Genomic DNA, 24,799 nt, shown 5'->3' with positions numbered 1-24,799 from the left:
ACGCAGTCCGACGTACGAGCCACAGCCCGGCTGATCCGGCACTGACTTTAGGTATCTGTCCAGCTCTCTCTTGAAGGCAGCCAGGGGTTTATTGGCAATTCCCCTAATGCTTGATGGGAGGCTGTTGAACAGTTTTGAGCCCCGGACACTTATGGTGTTTTCTCTTAGTGTACCAATGGCGCCCCTACTTTTTATTGGCGGCATTTTGCATCGCCTGCCCAGTCTTTTACTTTCGTAGGGAGTGATTTCTGTGTGCAGATTTGGGACCATTCCTTCCAAGATTTTCCAAGTGTAGATTATGATATATCTCTCCCTCCTGCGTTCCAACGAGTACAAATCAAGTGCTTCCAAGCGTTCCCAGTAGTTAAGGTGCTTGACAGAACTTATACGTGCAGTAAAGGATCTCTGTACACTCTCTAGATCTGCGATTTCACCTGCTTTGTATGGAGATGTTAATGTACAGCAGTATTCCAGCCTAGAGAGAACAAGTGATTTGAAAAGGATCATCATGGGCTTGGCATCTCTCGTTTTGAAAGTTCTCATTATCCATCCTATCATTTGCTTTGCACGTGCGATCGTGGCACTGTTGTGATCCTTGAAAGTGAGATCCTCAGACATTACTACTCCCAGGTCCCTTACATTATTTTTCCGCTCTATTGTATGGCCGGAGTCAGTAGTATACTCTGTTCTAGTTATTATCTCCTCCAGTTTTCCATAACGGAGTAGTTGGAATTTGTCCTCATTGAACATCATATTGTTTACCGTTGCCATGTGCTAACTTTTTCTTTCTTACTACTATCTTTACCTCATTCCACCAATAGCTTTTGTTCCCTCCCGCACCCACTTCCCTGTAATTACTCACTACTGCTGAACACGCTAACACTGCATTTTGAAATCTACTCAATACCACTTCAACTTCATTGCCTATACTCTCACTAGCCCATCTTTCTTCCAATAGTTGTTTATATGTGATAAATGATTTTGAAAACCGACAGCTTGAAGTAGTGAGACATGCAACATGGGAATCTTTATTGAAGAAACGTTTCGCCACATACTGGCTTCATCAGTCTTATACAAAGCAGGAAGGTATAAGGAAAGGAGGAGTTTGAGGTAATCAGTCCCTCAGCCTGGAGTCAATGTGTTCAGTTCATCAATCTTGTAGAAAGTACAGCACAGGTATGTATAATGTATAATGTTCGCCAAGACCATAGTCCTGGCACGGGTCTCAATCTTGCGATGACCCGTCTCTGGCTCCCGAGGGAGAAATACAGCACAGGGCCGTAGCAGTGGCTTATATAGTGTAGTCAGATGAGGCGAAGCACGAGGCGGAGGAGTGAGTCATAGTGGAACCATCCACTAGTATAAGTAGGTCTGCTGAAGGTTGGGGAGCATCTCAGGGATGAATAGGCACCTGGTGAGTAGGTAGAAGGCATCATGTGTATCAGTGTCTTTCATCCTGCGTTCCATCGTCCTGAGATTTTATTTTCTAGGATCAGATCAATGGCACTGGGCCCAAGAGGAGCACCAAGGAGAGTGCTGTTGACTGGATCAATGGCTCGTGCTTCTGGTAAAACAGAACTAATATTCTGGCTCATCTGTCGATTGGTAGAAACTATTTCACATTTAGCAATGTCAATATTGTTGTGAGCCTTTACTGTGAAATCTTGCATCATTACTTCTAAATCTGGCATATGGGACTCGCTCTACTGAATGATTTGAATTTGTCCTGTACTCTACTACAGTCTTTACTTCGTCCATTCTTCCATAACGGAGCAACTGAAAATTGTCCTCATTAAGCATCACAGTGTTACCTGGGGCCTACTGGAACACTTTCTTATATCAGCACGAAGATTTGCAGGGTCTTCCACTGACGCAAAGTCTCATAGCGATTCTGGTGTCATCAGCAGTACAGTGCCTTGAGGATTTTCACTGTGGTAGCCTGTGAGGCCTGGTCACAGACCGGGCCGCGGGGGCGTTGACCCCCGGAACTCTCTCCAGGTAAACTCCAGCCTTCGACTTCACGCTGTTTACTATTACACTCTGGGTTTTATTTGTTAAGAAGTTAAATATACAGCTGCCCACTTTTCCAGTTAATCGTTTCATAGGCATTTTGTACACAATCACACCAGGGATGCATTGCCGAACATTTTTGTGAAAATCATTGCTGCATTACACCAGCATTTAGCCTGCCTTCTTGATCATCCAGAACATCATCATGATCTAGCAATTGTGAAAGGCAGGCGCGACCTGCTTTAAATTCCTGCTGCCCTGGATTGTGCAACTGTTGTAATTCCATGTTATTTACATCTTGCTTCTTAAAACCCATTCAAAGATTTTGATGTGTGAAGTTATGTCTACTGGTCGATTTTTTTTTTCTGCAATTGCTTGAGTGCATTCTCTGTGAAATCGGGCAATATCAGAGGTTTTCAATGACTGTGGGGCGACACCTGTGTCAAGGCATCTCTATAAAATACTGAAGGTCCGTGACAATGGTTTCTTACAATTTTTGATGAATATGGAATTTCACGAGTCTGGACCTGGAGTAGAATGTATGAAAAACTGAATGAGTAGATTTTTTAAGAGTATATGAAGTGAAAAAGAGAAACGCGTCGCCCCAAGAATATTGTAGATTGACTCAGTACATGAATTCAAAAATAAAAAACTAGATTTTGCCCAAAATTAGAAGGCAGGTCCAAAAGCTAGAGCTGAACCCTCTGACAACAGTGGTGGTATTCTGTCAGGAGAAACAGGAAAAATTCCACTGAAATAGGTCATAAATCACGTGATGAACCACACAGTTGATGGTCCCTTGACTGAGGTCTGCCAGTAGTATACTATATCCATTACCAACTCTACTTAGGTAAATACATGACACTCACCTCTTTTCTGAACATCTGGAGGAGTGGTTACATTACTCTCGGCCGCGTCATCATTAACTTCTTTCGACAGCACCTGAAAAAAAAAAATTGTTATATAACTGTTAACCCGACACTTTAAAATTTTAACACGAAGAGTTTGAAAAAACAAATTTTATTTATATTAATAATATGTAAGTATGTATGTATGTAAATGGTCCATGACGGACCCAAACATCGTCGTAAGCTCCTCTCCTATGTGCGGGTTATTTGTGTATGTATGTATGTATGTATGTATGTGCATGTGTCTTACGACATCGTATTAAAACGACTGTAAACAAATCAGGTGGCACGTGTTTGAGTCTCATATATTGTGATGTTTGTGTGCTCATATATATGTACTTACATATATGTACTTACATATATGTGGATGCTGGGTTCCTGCTTTCCTGGTCCTTGCCCATGGGTCGGGGGGAGGAGGGGGGCTGGTGGTATGGAAAGGGGGTATAATGTGATGGGGGATTGTGAAGAGGGCATTTGTGCTGGGGGAATAGAAACTGTGTGCGAAGCATGTTATTTTGAGTGAGTGTGTGTGTGTGTGTGTGTGTGTGTGTGTGTGTGTGTGTAGGTGTGTGTGTGTGTATGTATGTATGTGTGTGTGTGTGTGTGTGTGTGTGTGTGTGTGTGTGTGTGTGTGTGTGTGTGTGTGTGTGTGTGTACTCACCTATTTGTGGTTACAGGGGTCGAGTCTTAGCTCCTGGCCCCGCCTCTTCACTGGTTGCTACTTGGTTCTCTCTCTCCCTGATCCATGAGCTTTATCAAACCTCGCCTTAAAACTATGTATGGTTCCCGCCTCCACTACGTCACTCTCTAGGCTATTCCACGGCCTGACAACCCTATGACTGAAGAAATACTTCCTAACATCCCTTTGACTCATCTAAGTCTTCAACTTCCAATTGTGACCTCTTGTTTCTGTGTCCCCTCCCTGGAACATCCTGTCTTTGTCCACCTTGTCTATTCCGCGCAGTATTTTATATGTCTTTATCATGTCTCCCCTGACCCTCCTGTCCTCCAGTGTCGTCAAGCCGATTTCCCTTAACCTTTCTTCATAGGGCATTCCCCTTAGCTCTGGAATTAACCTTGTCGCAAACCTTTGCACTTTCTCTAATTTCTTGACGTGCTTGATCAAGTGCGGGTTCCAAACAGGTGCTGCATACTCCAGTATGGGCCTGACGTACACGGTGTACAGTGTCTTGAACGATTCCTTACTAAGGTATCGGAACGCTGTTCTCAGGTTTGCCAGGCGCCCATATGCTGCAGCAGTTATCTGATTGATGTATGCTTCCGGAGACATGCTCGGTGTTATACTCACCCCAAGATTTTTCTCCTTGAGCGAGGTTTGCAGTCTTTGGCCACCTAGCCTATACTCCGTCTGCGGTCTTCTGTGCCCTTCCCCTATCTTCAGGACTTTGCATTTGGCGGGTTAAATTCGAGAAGCCAGTTGCTGGACCAGGTGTCCAGTCTGTCCAGGTCTCTCTGAAGTCCTGCCTGACCCTCATCTGATTTAATTCTCCTCATTAACTTTACATCATCTGCAAACAGGGACACTTCTGAGTCTAACCCTTCCATCATGTCGTTCACATATACTAAAAATAGCATTGGTCCTAGGACCGACCCCTGTGGAACCCCGCTCGTCACAGGTGCCCACTGTGATATCTCATTACGTACCATGACTCGCTGTTGCCTCCCTGTCAGGTATTCTCTGATCCATTGCAGTGCCCTTCCTGTTATGTGCGCCTCATCCTCTAGCTTCTGCATTAATCTCTTGTGAGGAACTGTGTCAAAGGCCTTCTTGCAGTCCAAGAAGATGCAATCAACCCACCCCTCTCTCTCGTGTCTTACTTCTGTTACTTTATCATAAAACTCCAGAAGGTTTGTGACACAGGATTTGCCTTCCATGAATCCATGCTGGCTGGAGTTTATACTCTTGTTCCGTTCCAGGTGTTCCACCACTCTCCTCCTTATAATCTTCTCCATAACTTTGCATACTATACACGTCAGTGACACTGGTCTATAGTTTACTGCCTCTTTTCTGTCTCCTTTTTTAAAAATGGGAACTGCATTTGCTGTCTTCAATACCTCAGGTAGTTGCCCAGTTTCCAGGGATGTGTTGAAGATTGTGGTAAGTGGCACACACAGCATATCCGCTCCCACTCTAAGGACCCATTGGGAGATGTTGTGTGTGTGTGTGTGTGTGTGTGTGTGTGTGTGTGTGTGTGTGTGTGTGTGTGTGTGTGTGTGTGTGGTTCCAATGGTCGAGACATAGCTCCTGGCCCCGCCTCTTCACTGATCGCTACTAGGTCCTCTCTCTCCCTGCTCCATGACCTTTATCATATCTCGACTTCAAACTATGTAGGGTTCCTGCCTCCACTACATCACTTGCCAGACTATTCCACTTCTCACAACTCTATGACTAAAGAAATGCCTTCTAATATCTGTTTGACTCATCTGAGTCTTCAACTTCCAATTGTGACCGCTTGTTTCTGTGTCCCATCTCTGGAACATCCTGTCTCTGTCCAATTTGTCAATTCCTCGCGGTATATTGTATGTCGTTATCATGTCTTCCCTAACCCTCCTGTCCTCCAGTGTCGTCAGGCCGATTTCCTTTAACCTTTCTTTGTAGGACATTCCCCTTAGCTCTGGGACTAGTCTTGTTCAAACCTTTGCATTTTCTCTAATTTCTTGACGTGCTTGACCTGATGTGGGATCCAAATTGGTGTTGCATACTCCAGTATGGGCCTGACGTACATGATGTATAGAGTCTTGAACGATTCCTTACTAAAGTATCAGAACGCTATTCCCAGGCTTGCCAGGCGCCAATATGCTGCAACAGTTATCTGGTTGATGTGAGCCTCAGGAAATGTGCTCGGTATTATACTCACCCCAACTTCCCTTTCCATGAGTGAGGTTCGCAGTCTTTGGCCACCTAGCCTATACCCTGCGGTCTTCTTTGCCCTTCTCCGATCTTCATAACTTTGCATTGGGGGGTTGGGGTTAAATTCGAGGAACCAGTTGCTGGATCAAGCTTCCAACTTGTCCTGATCTCTTTGTAGTCCTGCCTGATCCTCATCTGATTTAGTTCTCATTAACTTCACATCATCTGCAAATAGGGACACTTCTGAGTCTATCCCTTCCGTCATGTCATTCATATCCTGGAGTTTACCTGGAGAGAGTTCCGGGGGTCAACGCCCCCGCGGCCCGGTCTGTGACCAGGCCTCCTGGTGGATCAGAGCCTGATCAACCAGGCTGTTGCTGCTGGCTGCACGCAAACCAACGTAAGAGCCACAGCCCGGCTAGTCAGGAACCGACTTTAGGTGCTTGTCCAGTGCCAGCTTGAAGACTGCCAGGGGTCTGTTGGTAATCCCCCTTATGTATGCTGAGAGGCAGTTGAACAGTCTCGGGCCCCTGACACTTATTGTATGGTCTCTTAACGTGCTAGTGACACCCCTGCTTTTCATTGGGGGGATGTTGCATCGTCTGCCAAGTCTTTTGCTTTCGTAGTGAGTGATTTTCGTGTGCAAGTTCGGTACTAGTCCCTCTAGGATTTTCCAGGTGTATATAATCATGTATCTCTCCCGCCTGCGTTCCAGGGAATACAGGTTTTGGAACCTCAAGCGCTCCCAGTAATTGAGGTGTTTTATCTCCGTTATGCGCGCCGTGAAGGTTCTCTGTACATTTTCTAGGTCAGCAATTTCACCTGCCTTGAAAGGTGCTGTTAGTGTGCAGCAATATTCCAGCCTAGATAGAACAAGTGACCTGAAGAGTGTCATCATGGGCTTGGCCTCCCTAGTTTTGAAGGTTCTCATTATCCATCCTGTCATTTTTTTAGCAGATGCGATTGATACAATGTTATGGTCCTTGAAGGTGAGATCCTCCGACATGATCACTCCCAGGTCTTTGACGTTGGTGTTTCGCTCTATTTTGTGGCCAGAATTTGTTTTGTACTCTGATGAAGATTTAATTTCCTCGTGTTTACCATATCTGAGTAATTGAAATTTCTCATCGTTGAACTTCATATTGTTTTCTGCAGCCCACTGAAAGATTCGGTTGATGTCCGCCTGGAGCCTTGCAGTGTCTGCAATGGAAGACACTGTCATGCAGATTCGGGTGTCATCTGCAAAGGAAGACACGGTGCTGTGGCTGACATCCTTGTCTATGTCAGATATGAGGATGAGGAACAAGATGGGAGCGAGTACTGTGCCTTGTGGAACAGAGCTTTTCACCGTAGCTGCCTCGGACTTTACTCTGTTGACGACTACTCTCTGTGTTCTGTTAGTGAGGAAATTATAGATCCATCGACCAACTTTTCCTGTTATCCCTTTAGCACGCATTTTGTGCGCTATTACGCCATGGTCACACTTGTCGAAGGCTTTTGCAAAGTCTGTATATATTACATCTGCATTCTTTTTATCTTCTAGTGTATTTAGGACCTTGTCGTAGTGATCCAATAGTTGAGACAGACAGGAGCGACCTGTTCTAAACCCATGTTGCCCTGGGTTGTGTAACTGATGGGTTTCTAGATCTTGCTTCTTAGGACCCTTTCAAAGATTTTTATGATATGGGATGTTAGTGCTATCGGTCTGTAGTTCTTTGCTGTTGCTTTACTGCCCCCTTTGTGGAGTGGGGCTATGTCTGTTGTTTTTAGTAACTGTGGGACGACCCCCGTGTCCATGCTCCCTCTCCATAGGATGGAAAAGGCTCGTGATAGGGGCTTCTTGCAGTTCTTGATGAACACGGAGTTCCATGAGTCTGGCCCTGGGGCAGAGTGCATGGGCATGTCATTTATCGCCTGTTCGAAGTCATTTGGCGTCAGGATAACATCGGATAGGCTTGTGTTAACCAAATTTTGTGGCTCTCTCATAAAAAAAATCGTTTTGATCTTCGACTCTCAGTCTGGTTAGCGGCTTGCTAAAAACTGAGTCATATTGGGACTTGAGTAGCTCACTCATTTCCTTGCTGTCATCTGTGTAGGACCCATCTTGTTTAAGTAGGGGTCCAATACTGGATGTTGTTCTCGACTTTGATTTGGCATAGGAGAAGAAATACTTTGGGTTTCTTTCGATTTCATTTATGGCTTTTAGTTCTTCCCGCGATTCCTGACTCCTATAGGATTCCTTTAGCTTGAGTTCGATGCTTGCTATTTCTCTGACCAGTGTCTCCCTACGCATATCAGATATATTGACCTCTTTTAGCCGCTCTGTTATTCTTTTCCGTCGCCTGTAAAGGGAGCGCCTGTCTCTTTCTATTTTACATCTACTCTTCCTTTTTCTTAGAGGAATAAGCCTTGTGCATACATCGAGTGCCACCAAGTTAATCTGTTCTAGGCATACGTTGGGGTCTGTGTTGCTTAGTATATCTTCCCAGCTTATATCGGTTAGGACTTGGTTTACTTGGTCCCACTTTATGTTTTTGTTATTGAAATTGAATTTGGTGAATGCTCCCTCGTGACTAGTCTCATTATGTCGGTCTGGGGCTCCACGCATACATGTCTGAACCTCAATTATGTTGTGATCTGAGTATATTGTTTTTGATATGGTGACATTTCTTATCAGATCATCATTGTTAGTGAAGATGAGGTCTAGTGTATTCTCCAGTCTAGTAGGCTCTATTATTTGCTGGTTTAAATTGAATTTTGTGCAGAGATTTAAAAGCTCGTGTGAGTGTGAGTTTTCATCAGAGCTGCCTCCTGGTGTTATTACTGCAACAATATTATTTGCTATATTCCTCCATTTTAGGTGCCTTAAGTTGAAATCCCCCAGGAGCAAGATGTTGGGTGCAGGAGCTGGAAGATTTTCCAGACAGTGGTCAATTTTTAACAGCTGTTCCTGGAATTGCTGGGATGTTGTATCCGGAGGCTTGTAGACTACCACAATGACTAGATTTTGGTTCTCGACCTTTACTGCTAAAACTTCCACTACATCATTTGAGGCATTTAGCAGTTCTGTGCAAACAAGTGACTCTGCAATGTACAGGCCAACCCCCCCCCCCTTTTGCCTGTTCACTCTGTCACATCTGTATAGGTTGTAACCTGGGATCCATATTTCGTTGTCCAAGTGATCCTTTATGTGGGTCTCAGTGAAAGCCGCGAACATTGCCTTTGCCTCTGCAAGCAGTCCACGGATGAAAGGTATTTTGTTGTTTGTTGCTGGCTTTAGACCCTGTATATTTGCAAAGAAGAATGTCATCGGACTGGTGGTATTGTTGGTACTGGGGGGGGATTTTTTTCCGGCATTAGTATCACATTCGTCACAGGCGTCCATTGTGATACCTCATCACGTACCATGACTCGTTTTGCCTCCTTGTCAGGTATTCTCTGATCCATTGCAGTGCCCTTCCTGTTATACATGCCTGATCCTCTAGCTTTTGCACTAATCTCTTGTGAGGAACTGTGTCGAAGGCCTTCTAGCAGTCTAAGAAAATGCAATCTACCCACCCCTCTCATGTCTTTCTTCTGTTACCTTGTCATAAAACTAAAGTAGTTTTGTGTCACAGGATTTGCCTTCCCTGAATCCGTGCTGGTTGTCGTTCATAACCCTGTCCTGTTCTCGGTGCTCAACCACTCTCCTCCTTATAATCTTCTCCATGACTATGCATACTATACACGTCATTGACACTGGTCTATAATGTAGTGCCACGTGTCTGTCTACTTTCTTAAAAAATGGGGACTACATTTGCCATCTTCCATATGGGATGTGTTGAAAATTGTTAGCCACACACACAGCATCTCTGCTCCCTCTCTAAGGATCCATGGAGAGATATCTGGTCCCACCGCCTTTAAGGTATAAAGGTCACTGAGAAGCTTCTTCACCTCCTCAGTTGTGTATATTTCATCCAACACTTGTTGGTATATCCCTTGTTGGTGTACCCCTATATCCTGACTTCCCAGAGTCCTTTCTGTCTCCACTGTAAATATTTCCTTAAACCTCATGTTGAGCTCCTCACATACTTCTTGGTAGTTTCTTCTGAGCTCCCCACCTTCTTTCCTCAGCCTGATTACTTGGTCCTTGACTGTTGTGTTCCTCTTGATGTAACTACTCAACAGCTTCGGGTTAAACTTGACTTTTGATGCTATGTCGTTTTCGTACTGTCGCTGGACCTCCCTCCTTATCTGTGAATACTCGTTTCTGGCTCTTCGACTAACCTCTTTATTTTCCTGGGTCCTTTGTCTTCTGTACTTTTTCCATTCTGTAGTGCATTTAGTTTTTGCCTCCCTACACCTTCGGGTAAACCAAGGGTTCGTTCTGGTCTTCCCATTATTTATGTTGCCCTTGGGAATAAACCTTTCTTCTGCCTCCTTGCATTTTAATGTTAAATATTCCATCATTTCGTTTACTGACTTTCCTACCAATTCTCTTTCCCACTGAACCTCCTCCAGGAAGTTCCTCATACCTGTGTAGTCCCCTTTCTTATAGTTTGGCTTTTCCCATCCTACTCCTGTTACCCTCTCCACTTGTAACTTCATGTATTCAAAGGGTGCGTGTGTACTCACCTAATTGTAGTTGCAGGGGTCGTGGCTCAGCTCCTGGCCCCGCCTCTTCACTGAACGCTACTTGGTCCTCTCTCTCCCTGCTCCATGAGCTTTATCATACATCGTCTTAAAGGTAAGTATGGTTCATGCCTCCACTACATCGCTTGCCAGACTGTTCCACTTCCTGACCACTCTATGACTGAAGAAATGCTTCCTAACATCCCTGTGGCTCATCTGAGTCTTCAACTTCCAAGAGTGACCCCTCGTTTCTGTGTCACCTCTCTGGAACATCTTGTCTTTGTCCATCTTGTCTATTCCACGCAGTATTTTGTATGTCGTTAGCATATCTTCCCGATCCCTCCTGTCCTCCAGTGTCGTCAGGCCGATTTCCCTCAACCTTTCTTCAAAGGACATTCCCCTTAGCTCTGGAACTAACCTTGTCGCAAACCTTTGTGGCAAGGTGTGTGTGTGTGTGTGTGTGTGTGTGTGTGTGTGTGTGTGTGTGTGTGTGTGTGTGTGTGTGTGTGTGTGTGTGTGTGTGTGTGTGTGTCGCGCTAGAGTCATTGGATCTCCTAACTAACCTTAATTGATTCCTTGAACAATCTAGCTTCTGATGATGACGTTGTATTGAAAGAGCTATAGCTACTTTCCGTCTCCCCCTCGAGGCCGTGTTGAGTATATTACCCGCTCACTGTTATCAAACAGCAATGTTATCAATACGTAAATACAATGATATCAATGTTATCGATAAAAATATATACTTAAATCAGTGAATGAACTAAATTACAGAAGTTCAAGAAAATGCAAGGTAAAAAAACGTGAAACTGAGTATGTTGATAAACCAGTCTATGATGGATGTACGAGCCAGCGGGCCGCCAGCACCGACAGCTTCTTGCTCACCAGATGTTTGTTACCTACCTTGTCTACCTAGAGTCTGCCTGGAGTGTGTTCCCAGGGTCAACGCCCTCGCGGCCTGGTCCCAGGCTAGGCCTCCCGTGGATGAATTGATCAAACAGGCTGTTGGTGCTAGCTACACGAAGTCCAACATACATAAGCACCAAAGCCTGTCTGATCAGGCACTGACTTGAGAAACTTGTCCGGTCTTTCTTGAAGACAGCGAGGGGTTCCTTGGAAATACCCCCCCCCCTCCTTTATGTATGAAAGAAGGACGTTGAGAACTCTTGGTCCCTTTACACTTATTGAGTTTACCTTTAATGTACTCACTGCATCCCTGCTTTTCACTGAAGATATTCTGCACCGTCTGCTAAGCCTTGGGACCGATCCCCTACAATTTTCCAGGCGTTGATTACGTATCCCTCTCTCTCTCTCTCTCTCTCTCTCTCTCTCTCTCTCTCTCTCTCTCTCTCTCTCTCTCTCTCTCTCTCCTACGTTCCAAGGAGTACGGATCGAGGAACTGCTAACGTTCCAAGGAATTTTGGTGATCAACTGAACCTGTGCGAAGAATGAAGGTTCTGTACACATTGTTAACGTCTGCAGTTTTATCTGAGGTGAATGTAGGTGTTACAGTAGAGCGGCGGCTGCAGCCTAGACACAACAAGTGACTTAAAAACTCTTATGTTGAAAATGATATCAAATACCAACAAGTTGATATTTAAGACACATTTGCAACAGTTGAGTATCTTTACTGATGAAACGTTTCGCCTACACAAAAGTCTTCTTTAGTCAAATAAAGAGGCAATAGGTGCAGTAGTGAAGTGAAGATGTAATCAGTCCATCAGCCTTGGAGAAATAGTATATGATGTGGTCAGTCCCTCAGCCTGGAGAAGTTCAGCTTCATGGTCTGGAACGATAATATGAAGATGAAGCATGAGAATGAAATCTAAATACTGTCGAAGGTGAGATGGAAGATCTCAAAGACACTGCAAAGGACCGGATTCACTGAACTCTTTCCCAGGCTGAGGGACTGATCACCTCAAATACATCTCCATCGTTGATGAACTGATTACATCATCTTCATTTCAGTACTGCACTTGTTGCCTCTGTATTTGACTGAAGAAACCTTTTCTACTGTGTTGGCGAAACGTTTCAACATTAAAGATACCGAACTGTTGCACGTGTGTCTTAATCATCGATCACTGACTTGGCATTCCTTATTTTGAAGGTTCTAGTTATCCAACCTATCATTTTCGTTGCTGTTGTGATAGTGACAGTTGTGATCCTTGAAGATAAGATAATTTGACATGATCACTCCCAGGTCTCTCTCATTAGTCTTGCGCTGTGCCGAGTAATTTGGGCTTGTTTTACACTCGTACAGAGTCCAGGAAAGACAAAGGGAGCTAAAAGTAATCAATAGGATTTAAAAAAGTCCAGAATACTTCTCATATGTCAAATATAGGGCAAGAGCCACATCCAATATCTGGCCCTTGCTCAAACAAGATGGAGTTTACACTGATGATAGGAAAAAGAAAAATGAAAGAAATACTGAATTCTCAATATGAATGTGTTTTGCGAGCCATTATATCAGACTGAAGGTTGGCAAACCGAATATATTCATGAACAAGACTCAGAACTTTTTTCAACATCCCCAAAATTCCGACATAACCCTAACCTTACTTGACTTCGAAAAAGCCGTTGACAGCATGCCTATGCAGTCTGCCTCATGCCTAGACTCGTGGACCTCCATATTCATCAAGATCTGTAAGAAACCCTTATCACGTGCCTTAAATAATGTATGGAAAGGGAACCAAGACATGGGGGTCATCCCAACGGATATAGACCTACTCCACAAAGATGGCAGCAAAACAATAGCACTGATGTCCCACATTACAAAAAAAATTGAGTTTGAAGAAGCAAGGTCACAAATACATGGATTCACAAATATTGCACAACCCATGGCAACATGAGTTTAGGGCAGGTCGTTCCTGCCTCTTGCAACTACTTGACCATTATACACAAATAACCCGCATATAGGTGAGAGGAGCTTACGACGACGTTTTGGTCCGACTTAGACCATTTACAAGGTCACACTAAAAGAAAAGAGAGAGGGACGGGACAAGAGAGGAGGGAGTAGTAATAGTGGTAGAGGTAAGAGAGGTGGAAGTAGTAATAGTGGTAGAGGTAAGACAGGTAGTGGAAGTAGTAGTGGTAGGGGTAAGGCTGCTAGTGATGGTAGTAGTAGTAGAAGTAGGAGTGGTAGTGTAAAGTAGGGAGAGTGGTGGTGGGACAAGAACAGACAGGATGAGTGAAAGGAAGCAAAAGTAAAGGTAGGGGGTCAAAGATAGTAGGAAAGGTAGCAGTAGTGGGGACAGTCGAAGGGCTAAAGAGGAACAATGTAGGAGAGCTAAAGATCCACAAGGGGTAAGACCAAAAACACAGAGGGAAGGGGGAATGAAAGACAGAACACCCAAGGCAGAGGCAAGGAAACCCAAAACAAGAAAAAGAAATAAAACAGGAAAGGAGAAGAGGTAGAGAAAAGAGAAAAAAGTATCAGGTTAAGTCACGCGTGTTCTGAAGTTTGGAAAGGAAGGCATCTACATAGACAAAGCCAGGACTAAGATTCATACAAGTTATGTATAAGGCAGGATTCAACAAGATGGCGACTGTGAAAGTTAGAAGTAGCGTAAACAGTTTTAGCAGAAGACCAATCAATAGGATGACTGTAGTCTCTAACATAGCAGTAAAGACGAGCATTATTGGTGTCGGCAAGCCTAACACTGCTTTTGTGCTCCTTGAGTCTGTCAGAAAGAGAACGGCCAGTTTCTCCAAATTACTGAAGAGGACAAGAGAAGCATGAAATAGGAATGTAAAGCCACTGAGTCATCTTCAAGTCACTTGTTCTTTCTAGGTTGGAATATTGCTGTAAATTAACAGCCCATTTTAAGGAGAGTCTAACTGCAGACAGAGAATTTAAACAGAAACTTCACTGCCTGGAAAAATTCAGTAAAGCGCCTGAATTACTTGGAATATTTAAAGTCCCCTGACCTGTACTCCCTGGAAGGCAGACGAGAAATTATAATTCACACCTAGTAAATACTAGAGGGATAAGTTCCAAATCTACCCCAGTGACAAGCAAGGGTGCCATGAATACACTAAGAAAAACACAGTAAGTGTAAGTGGCCCAAAACTTCAACAGTCTCCCAACATACATAGGTGAAATTATCAACAGACCCCTGGTTGTCTTCAAGAAGCGCCTTAACCAGTTCCTCAAGTCAATCCCTGTGGTACTTATTCAACATAAGTGCGGCTAGCACCAACAGCCTGGTTGATCAGGCCCTCCACCGGAAGGTCTGATCTGGGACCGGCCACGGGAGAGTTGACCCTTGGAACACTCTCCAAGTAGACTCCAAGTATATCCGTTCCATGTTCTTGTAAAGAACAACTGTGAAACTGTTCATTTTTCTTGTAGCGTACAATACACGTTGGTGTGTGTGTGCTCACACACACACACACACACACACACACACACACATACACACACAAGGGAGCGCGCGCACACATACACACAGCAATGGTGGACACAGTAGCTGAGGGGGCCAGAAGAGCTCACTCGAGCAGAGCAAAGTTACTGGTTATGGGCGATTTCAACCACAGGGAGAGTGACTGGGAAAATCTGGAGCCACATGGGGGTGCCGAAACATGGAGAGCCAAGATGATGGATGTGGTACTGGAAAACCTCATGCACCAACATGTTAGGGACACTACCAGAAAGAAAGGGGAGGATAAACTAGCAAGACTGGACCTCGTGTTCACTCTGAGTAGCTCGGACATTGAAGACATCACATATGAAAGGCCCCATGGAGCTAGTGATCACGTGGTTCTGAGCTTTGATTACATAGTGGAGTTACAAGTGGAAAGGGTAACAGGAGTTGAATGAGAAAAGCCAATTTATAAAACAGGGGACTACACAGGTATGAGGAACATCCTGCAGGAGGTTCAGTGGGACAGAGAATTAGTAGGAAAGTCAGTAAACGAAATAATGGACTACCTAACAACAAAATTCAAGGAGGCAGAGGAAAGGTTTGTTCCCAAGAGCAACAGAAATAATGGGAAGACCAGAACGAGCCCCTGGTTTACCCGAAGGTGTAGGGAGGCAAAAACTAAGTGCACTAGAGAATGGATAAAGTACAGAAGGCAAAGGACCCAGGAAAATAAAGAGATTAGTCGAAGAGCCAGAAGCCAGTACGCACAGACAAGGAGGGAGGCCCAACGACAGTACGAAAACAACATAGCATCGAAAGTCAAGTCTGACTCGAAACTGCTGTATAGCCACATTAGGAGGAAGACAACAGTCAAAGATCAGGTAATCAGACTGAGGAAAGAAGGTGGGGAGCTCACAAGAAACGATCAAGAGGTATGTGAGGAGCTCAACACGAGATTTAAGGAAGTATTTACAATGGAGACAGGAAGGACTCTGGGAAGACAGAACAGAGGGAGACACCAACAAGGAATATACCAACAAGTGTTGGATAAAATACACAGAACTAAAGTGGAGGTGAAGAAGCTGCTAAGTGACCTTGTTACCTCAAAGGCGATGGGACCAGACATGTCTCCGTGGGTCCTTAGACAGGGAGCAGAGATGCTGTGTGTGCCACTAACCACAATTTTCAACACATCCCTTAAAACTGGGCAACTACCTGAGGTATGGAAGACGGCAACTATAGTCCTCGTTTTTAATAAAGGAGACAGAAACGAGGCACTAAACTATAGACCAGTGTCACTGACATGTACAGTATGCAAAGTCATGGAGAAGATTATCAGGAGAGTGGTGGAGCACCTGAAACGGAACAAAACTATAAACGGCAACCGGTACGGATTCATGGAAGGCAAATCCTGTGTCACAAACCTTCTGGAGTTTTATGACAAGGTAACCGAAGACATGAGAAAGAGGGGTGGGTTGATTGCATTTTCTTGGACTGTAAGGCCTTCAACACTGTTCCTCACAAGAGATTAGTGAAGCTAGAGAATCAGGTATATATAACAGGAAGGGCACTGCAATGGATCAGAGAATACCTGACAGGGAGGCAACAATGAGTCATGGTACATGATGAGGCATCACAGCGGGCACCTGTTACGAGCAGGGTCCCACAGGGGTTAGTCCTAGGACCAGTGCTATTTTTGGTATATGTGAATGACGTAATGGAAGGGATAGACTCAGAAGTGTCTCTGTTTGCAGATGATCAGAAGTTAATGAGTAGAATTAAATCAGACGAGGATCAGGCAGGACTACAAAGAGACCTGGACAGGCTGGACGCATGGTCCAGCAACTGGCTTCTCGAATTTAACCCCGCCAAATGCAAAGTCATGAAGATCGGAAAAGGGCAAAGAAGACCACAGACAGAGTATAGGCTAGGTGGCCAAAGACTGCAAACCTTACTCAAGGAGAAAGATCTTGGGGTGAGTATAATACTGAGCACGTCTCCGGAAGCACACATCAACTAGATAACTGCTGCAGCATATGGGCGCCTGGCAAACCTGAGAACAGCGTTCCGATACCTTAGTAAGGAATCGTTCAAGACACTGTACACCGTGTACGCCAGGCCCATACTGGAGTATGCAGCACCAGTTTGGAACCCACACTTGGTCAAGCACGTCAAGAAATTAGAGAAAGCACAAAGGTTTGCAACAACAAAGCTAAGGGGAATGTCCTACGAAGAAAGGTTAAGAGAAATCGGCCTGACGATGTTGGAAGACAGGAGGGTTAAGGGAGACATGATAACGACATACAAAATACTGCGAGGAATAGATAATGTGGACAGAGATAAGATGTTCCAGAGATAGGACACAGAACCAAGGGGTCACAATTGGAAATTGAAGACTCAGATGAGTCAAAGGGATGTTAGGAAGTATTCAGTTATAGTTCTCAGGGAGTGGAATAGTGTGGCAAGTGATGTAGTGGAGGCAGGAACCATACATAGCTAGGTATGATAAAGCTCATGGAGCAGGGAGAGAGAGGACCTAGTAGCGATCAGTGAAGAGGCGGGGCCAGGAGCTGAGTCTCGACCCCTGCAACCACAAATACTTGAGTACAAATAGGCGAGTACACACGTACACACGTGGCCGCAACAGCTGTGACAGCATGACTCATCCCTGACCAGGTGTGGAGCAGGCTGGGTGTGTATTTGCTCACAAAGTTGTTTGCTAGGGTCGAGACTCGGCTTCTGGCCCTGCCTCCCAGACCACTTTGATCGACATCACCGACGTCTGGCCTCTTGGGGGTCTTATCATATCTACTCTTGAACCTCTGTATTGATTTTGTCTCGACCAGACAAGCCTGGTTGAAGGCCGAACTGCAGGAGTGGGGAAAAGTTTTGAAACATCTTTGATATACCTTTGATGAGTTTCGAGAGTTTTGGCTGGTGTTTGGCTGGTCAACCAGGCTGCTGCTGCTGGTGGCCCGCTACACCACATATCCTCACCATCCTGGTACTTTCCAACTACCCTAAGATTAAAGAAATTCTTACATCCACATGGCTCATCTGTGTCTTCAGCTACCACGTGTGTCCTCTTCATCCTGGTCTTCTTAACTCAGTCCGTCCTTAACTGCCCTATCAATGCTTCTTAGGATTTTTTTTTATGTAGTAATCATGTCTCACTTTGTCCTTCTCTCCGCCAAGGTCGTCATGTTCAGTTCCTACAACCTTTCTTCATAGTGCATTCCTCTCAGTTCCGGCTCTGGTACTCTGGTTGTCCAGTTTAGAAAAATTGAGGAAACAAAGATTTGAACAAAGTATAAAACAAACTCATATCACTCAATACAGCGTAAGACTTATATGAGAAACCTGAGAGTAATGTCAGATCTCACTTTCAACGACCACAATAGATTTACTATAACAATCGCAAGGACAATGATAGGCTGGATAATTAGAGCCTTCAAAACAAGCGATGCCAAGTTAATGATGATACTCTTCAGATCACGTGTCCTCTAGGCTGGAGTACTGATGCACTTAACTCCGTTCAAGGCAAGCGAAATTGGAGACCTGGAGAATGCGCAAAGAACCTTCACTGATCGTTTGAAGTTTCCAATCTATACTTCTTCGAGAGAGGAACGTTTAAATCTACACCAGAAAAATTCTAAAGTATTGGTCCAAGATCTCACACAAGTGGTTTCCATGAAAGAGCCTCAGCTGAGTGTGAAACAGCCAAGACTTTTCACCATCCTTCTTGAGTATAGCTGACCAGGCAGGCACCATACAAGCCTGGCCCAAGGCCGGGCACTGGGAGTAGAAAAACTCCCGGCACTCATCAAAGATACATGAAATGTATAATGGGGACTACCTACAGAGCCCTGGCTGTCTTTAAGAAGAATCTTGATAAGTTTCTTAAGTCGGTGCCTGATCAGCCGGGTTGTGGTACTTACGTTGGACTTCCTGCGGTTAGAACCAACACCCTGGTTGATCAGGTCATCCACCGACAGCCCGGTCAGGGACCAGGCCGCCGGAGCACTAAACCTCGGAACATTCTCCAGGTAGAATCCAGGAAACTCTGGAGTAAGCTTAGTTCTGATTTGGTCTTTAATACTACAGTATATCATTTTCAAAGTCTTTCAGCTTCCTTGTCTATTCCTGTGTATATGATTCTAGCTTTCCTGATAGTTTTCTGCGACTTGATTTGATCTATTTCTTTCAAGACTTCTTGCTCCTCCGTGGCCTCTCCAGTCCTGACTCAACTATGGGTCTTGGGGTTTCTCTTTTTTTTTAGTGTGTATTTTTTTGTTTGGTATATCTCTTGCCTTTGACTCTATCACCCCCCTCCTTCCTTGCACAGTTTTGCCCTCAAATTCTATCCCACCACACTTCCCTCAAATCAGAAAGTTTCTCATTCTATCATACTTCTCCAATTTGTAGTGTTTTCTGTTACTCACTTCCTCCATTTCTTTCCCTATTCCCATTTCTATCATTTTTTCAAACTCAGTACCATACAACACTGCCCTGTAGTGGTGCACCATAAGTAATTTCAGCTATATTATAATCGCTTTGTGTAACAACTAGGTCTAGTCTGATGACTCATCACCTTCCCTCACTCTTGTTCTTTCTTACACAAGTTGTCTCATAAAATTCTTTATTGCTCTTTCCATACGCTTCACTCGTGTTTCTGGTCCTTCATGGGGGTTCCAGTTTTTCCAGTCAAATTCCTCATGGTTGAAATCTCTTACTCTCAGTAGTAGTAACCAGTTACCAGTAACCAGTGTACCAGTAGTTGACTCACTACCAACCGTCTCTGCCTGAGTCACTGTCTGTATTCATATTGTGCTGACCACAGCAGTATTCAAAGACCCCCTCACATATGGGTACTGTGGGCGGCCAGTCAATTATACGAGAGTGAGCAAGGAGATAGGCAGGCTGTTGGGCGCTCCCCACATTATCTGTAATTATACGTACTACCAGCCTACGTGAGTATTACTTTACCCTATCCACGTATCGAACTCCCACATGATATTACCACTAGGAGTTTAGCTTTGCTTCTTCTTGCTCTCTCTGTCTCTGCTACTGTCTCTAATATGTGTCTCATTATCTTGTTATTCTGATCGTGCTCATTCTTAGTCTTCTTTTGTTTGGTGATGGATTATATATCACTGGCACTATTACTTGTCTTTCTCTGGACATTACAGTATCTATATCCCTGAAATTTCGCGTTTCTAGGTTTTCTAGTTCTTGAAATATCCAGTGGTTTCTATCCATCAGTAGTGGTAGTGGTGTTGGTGAAGCAGCAGCAAGTGTTGTTGTTGCTGCTGCTGCTGCTGCTGCTGCTGCTGCTGCTGCTGCTGCTGCAGAGTAAGACAATGATTCGCATATTGGAGACAGAACAGCAGCAGCTGCTGCTGCTGCTGTTTCCCTTCCCTTACTTTTAACATGGTAGCTCTCTGGAAATATCACATTTGTTATTATTCCTGAGAGTTTCATTTCCCTAATAGCTATAATATCTAAGTTTTCCTCTTCTAAACCTTCTTTCATTACTTTACAGTTGTTGCTTTCTATCTCTCATTGTTCTCTGGGCAAGATGTTGTCTTTTTTACCTCTGCGGATACTGGACAAGGATCCTCTGGAATTTTGGAGCAGTCTCAGTGTGTGTGTGTGTGTGTGTGTGTGTGTGTGTGTGTGTGTGTGTGTGTGTGAGTGTGAGTGTGAGTGTGTGTGTGTGTGTGTGTGTGTGTGTGTGTGTGTATGTGTACTCACCTATTTGTGGTTGCAGGGGTCGATTCATAGCTCCTGGCCCCGTCTCTTCACTGAACGCTACTAGGTCCTCTCTCTCCCTGCTCCATGAGCTTTATCAAAACCTCGTCTTAAAACTATGTATGGTTCCCGCCTCCAATACGTCACTTTCCAGACTATTCCACTTCCTGACAACTCTATGACTGAAGAAATACTTCCTAACATCCTTTTGACTCATCAGAGTCTTCAACTTCCAATTGTGACCCCTCGTTGCTGTGTCCCATCTCTGGAACATCCTATCTTTGTCCACCTTGTCAATTTCTCGCAGTATTTTATATGTCGTTATCATGTCTCCCTAAACCTCCTGCCCTCCAGTGTCGTCAGGCCGATTTCCTTTAACCTTTCTTCGTAGGACATTCCCCTTAGCTCTGGGACTAGTCTTGTGCAAACCTTTGCACTTTCTCTAATTTCTTGACGTGCTTGACCAGGTGTGGGTTCCAAACTGGTGCTGCATGTCCTCGTTCGTGCGTGCGTGCGTGCATGTCCTCGAGGGCCAAGAGAGCATGAGGCATAAGGTAAAGTGAGAGAATGTACAGTGAGTCAGCCTTGAGCATGTTGCTGCCTCACACTGTCTACCTTCATCACCACCCAGTCATACCCACACCTTCCATCCCTCCCACACACACCCACACCTTCCCTCCCTCTAACACACACCCACACCTTCCCTCCCTCCCAAACACACCCACACCTTCCCTCCCTCCCACACACACCCACACCTTCCCTCCCTCCCACACACACCCACACCTTCCATCCCACACACACACACCCACACCTTCCCTCCCTCCCAAACACACCCACACCTTCCCTCCCTCCCAAACACACCCACACCTTCCCTCCCTCCCACACACACCCACACCTTCCCTCCCTCCGACACACACCCACACCTTCCCTCCCTCCCAGACACACCCACACCTTACCTCCCTCCCACACACACCCACACCTTCCCTCCCTCCCACACACACCCACACCTTCCCTCCCTCCCACACACACCCACACCTTCCCTCCCTTCCAAACACACCCACACCTTCCCTCCCTCCCACACACACCCACACCTTCCCTCCCTCCCACACACACCCACACCTTCCCTCCCTCCCACACACACCCACACCTTACCACCCTCCCACACACACCCACACCATACCTCCCTCCCACACACACCCACACCTTCCCTCCCTCTCACACACACCCACACCTTCCTTCCCTCCCACACACACCCACACCTTCCCTCCCTCCCACACACACCCACACCTTCCCTCCCGTCCACACACACCCACACCTTCCCACCCTCCCACACACACCCACACCTTCCCTCCCTCCCACACACACCCACACCTTCTCTTCCTCCCACACACACCCACACCTTACTTCCCTCCCACACACACCCACACCTTCCCTCCCTCCCACACACACCCACACCTTCCCTCCCTCTCACACACACCCACACCTTCCCTCCCTCCCAAACACACCCACACCTTCCCTCCCTCCCACACACACCCACACCTTCCCTCCCTCCCACACACACCCACACCTTCCCTCCCTCTCACACACACCCACACCTTCCCTCCCTCTCACATACACCCACATCTTCCCTCCCTCCCACACACACCCACACCTTCCCTCCCTCCCACACCTTCCTTACCTCCCACACTCATCCTCCCTCCCACACACACCCATACCTTCCTTCCCTCCCACATACACCCATACCTTCCCTCCCACATACACCTATACCTTCCCTCCCTTACACACCCAAACCTTCTCTCCCTCCCAGACACACCCATACCTTCCCTTCCTCTCACATACACCCACATCTTCCCACCCTCCCACACACACCCACCCTTCCCTTCCTCCCACACACACCCACACCTTCCCTCCCTCCCACACACACCCACACCTTCCCTCCCTCCCACATACACCCACAACTTCCCTCCCTCCCACACACACCCACACCTTACCTACCTCCCACACACACCCACACCTTCCCTACCTCCCACACACACCCACACCTTCCCTCCCTCCCACACACACCCACACCTTCCCTCCCTCCCAAACACACCCACACCTTACCTCCCTCCCACACACACCCACACCTTCCCTCCCTCCCACACACACCCACACCTTCCCTCCCTCCCACACACACCCACACCTTCCCTCCCTCCCACACACACCTACACCTTCCCTCCCTCTCATACACCCACATCTTCCCTCATTCCCACACACACCCACACCTTCCCTCCCTCCCACACACACCCACACCTTCCCTCCCTCCCACACACACCCACACCTTCCCTCCCTCCCACACACACCCACACCTTCCCTCCCTCCCACACACACCCACACCTTCCCTTCCTCCCACACACACCCACACCTTACTTCCCTCCCACACACACCCACACCTTCCCTCCCTCCCACACACACCCACACCTTCCCTCCCTCTCACACACACCCACACCTTCCCTCCCTCCCAAACACACCCACACCTTCCCTCCCTCCCACACACACCCACACCTTCCCTCCCTCCCACACACACCCACACCTTCCCTCCCTCCCACACACACCCACACCTTCCCTCCCTCCCACACACACCCACACCTTCCCTCCCTCTCACATACACCCACATCTTCCCTCCCTCCCACACACACCCACACCTTCCCTCCCTCCCACACACACCCACACCTTCCCTCCCTCCCACACACACCCACACCTTCCCTCCCTCCCACACACACCCACACCTTCCCTCCCTCCCACACACACCCACACCTTCCCTCCCTCCGACACACACCCACACCTTCCCTCCCTCCCACATACACCCACATCTTCCCTCCCTCCCACACACACCCACACCTTCCCTCCCTCCCACACACCCCCACACCTTCCCTCCCTCTCACACACACACACACCTTCCCTCCCTCTCACACACACCCACACCTTCCCTCCCTCCCAAACACACCCACACCTTCCCTCCCTCCCACACACACCCACACCTTCCCTCCCTCCCACACACACCCACACCTTCCCTCCCTCCCACACACACCCACACCTTCCCTCCCTCCCACACACACCCACACCTTCCCTCCCTCTCACATACACCCACATCTTCCCTCCCTCCCACACACACCCACACCTTCCCTCCCTCCCACACACACCCACACCTTCCCTCCCTCTCACACACACCCACACCTTCCCTCCCTCCCACACACACCCACACCTTCCCTCCCTCCCACACACACCCACACCTTCCCTTCCTCCCACACACACCCACACCTTACTTCCCTCCCACACACACCCACACCTTCCCTCCCTCCCACACACACCCACAACTTCCCTCACTCTCACACACACCCACACCTTCCCTCCCTCCCAAATACACCCACACCTTCCCTCCCTCCCACACACACCCACACCTTCCCTCCCTCCCACACACACCCACACCTTCCCTCCCTCCCACACACACCCACACCTTCCCTCCCTCACACAAACACCCACACCTTCCCTCCCTCCCACACACTCACACACATTCCCTCCCTCCCACACACACCCACACCTTCCCTCCCTCCCACACACACCCACACCTTCCCTCCCTCCCACACACACCCACACCTTCCCTCCCTCCCACACACACCCACACCTTCCCTCCCTCTCACATACACCCACATCTTCCCTCCCTCCCACACACACCCACACCTTCCCTCCCTCCCACACACACCCACACCTTCCCTCCCTCCCACACACACCCACACCTTCCCTCCCTCCCACACACACCCACACCTTCCCTCCCTCTCACACACACCCACACCTTCCCTCCCTCCCACACACACCCACAACTTCCCTCCCTCTCACACACACCCACACCTTCCCTCCCTCCCAAACACACCCACACCTTCCCTCCCTCCCACACACACCCACACCTTCCCTCCCTCCCACACACACCCACACCTTCCCTCCCTCCCACACACACCCACACCTTCCCTCCCTCTCACACACACCCACACCTTCCCTCCCTCCCAAACACACCCACACCTTCCCTCCCTCCCACACACACCCACATCTTCCCTCCCTCCCACACACACCCACACCTTCCCTCCCTCCCACACACACCCACACCTTCCCTCCCTCCCACACACACCCACACCTTACCTCCCTCCCACACACACCCACACCTTCCCTCCCTCCCACACACACCCACACCTTCCCTCCCTCCCACACACACCCACACCTTCCCTCCCTCCCACACGCCCACACCTTCCCTT

At 47.1% G+C, this 24,799-nt stretch overlaps 1 protein-coding gene across 5 annotated transcripts in view; it reads right to left on the bottom strand.

The window, feature by feature from the left end:
* Positions 1-2,704: 2,704 nt before the first annotated feature.
* The window catches only part of LOC138852502 (SH3 domain-containing kinase-binding protein 1-like), a 623,965-nt gene continuing 601,870 nt past the window's right edge, over positions 2,705-24,799 (bottom strand). For 4 of the 5 annotated variants that reach the window (XR_011391821.1, XR_011391820.1, XR_011391822.1 and 1 more), the window contains exon 3: positions 2,877-2,952. Coding sequence is in view for 1 of the 5 variants with exons in the window: in XM_070083743.1 (XP_069939844.1) it covers positions 2,857-2,952 (96 nt within the window). In the remaining 4 variants the exon portion in view is untranslated. Of the gene's footprint in view, positions 2,953-24,799 lie in introns of all 5 variants that reach the window. The other variant, XM_070083743.1, reaches the window with a different exon arrangement.

This window comes from Cherax quadricarinatus, chromosome 10, assembly GCF_038502225.1.
Source record: "Cherax quadricarinatus isolate ZL_2023a chromosome 10, ASM3850222v1, whole genome shotgun sequence".
Taxonomy (NCBI): Eukaryota; Metazoa; Arthropoda; class Malacostraca; order Decapoda; family Parastacidae; genus Cherax; species Cherax quadricarinatus.
This window is presented reverse-complemented; position numbering and strand designations above follow the sequence as displayed.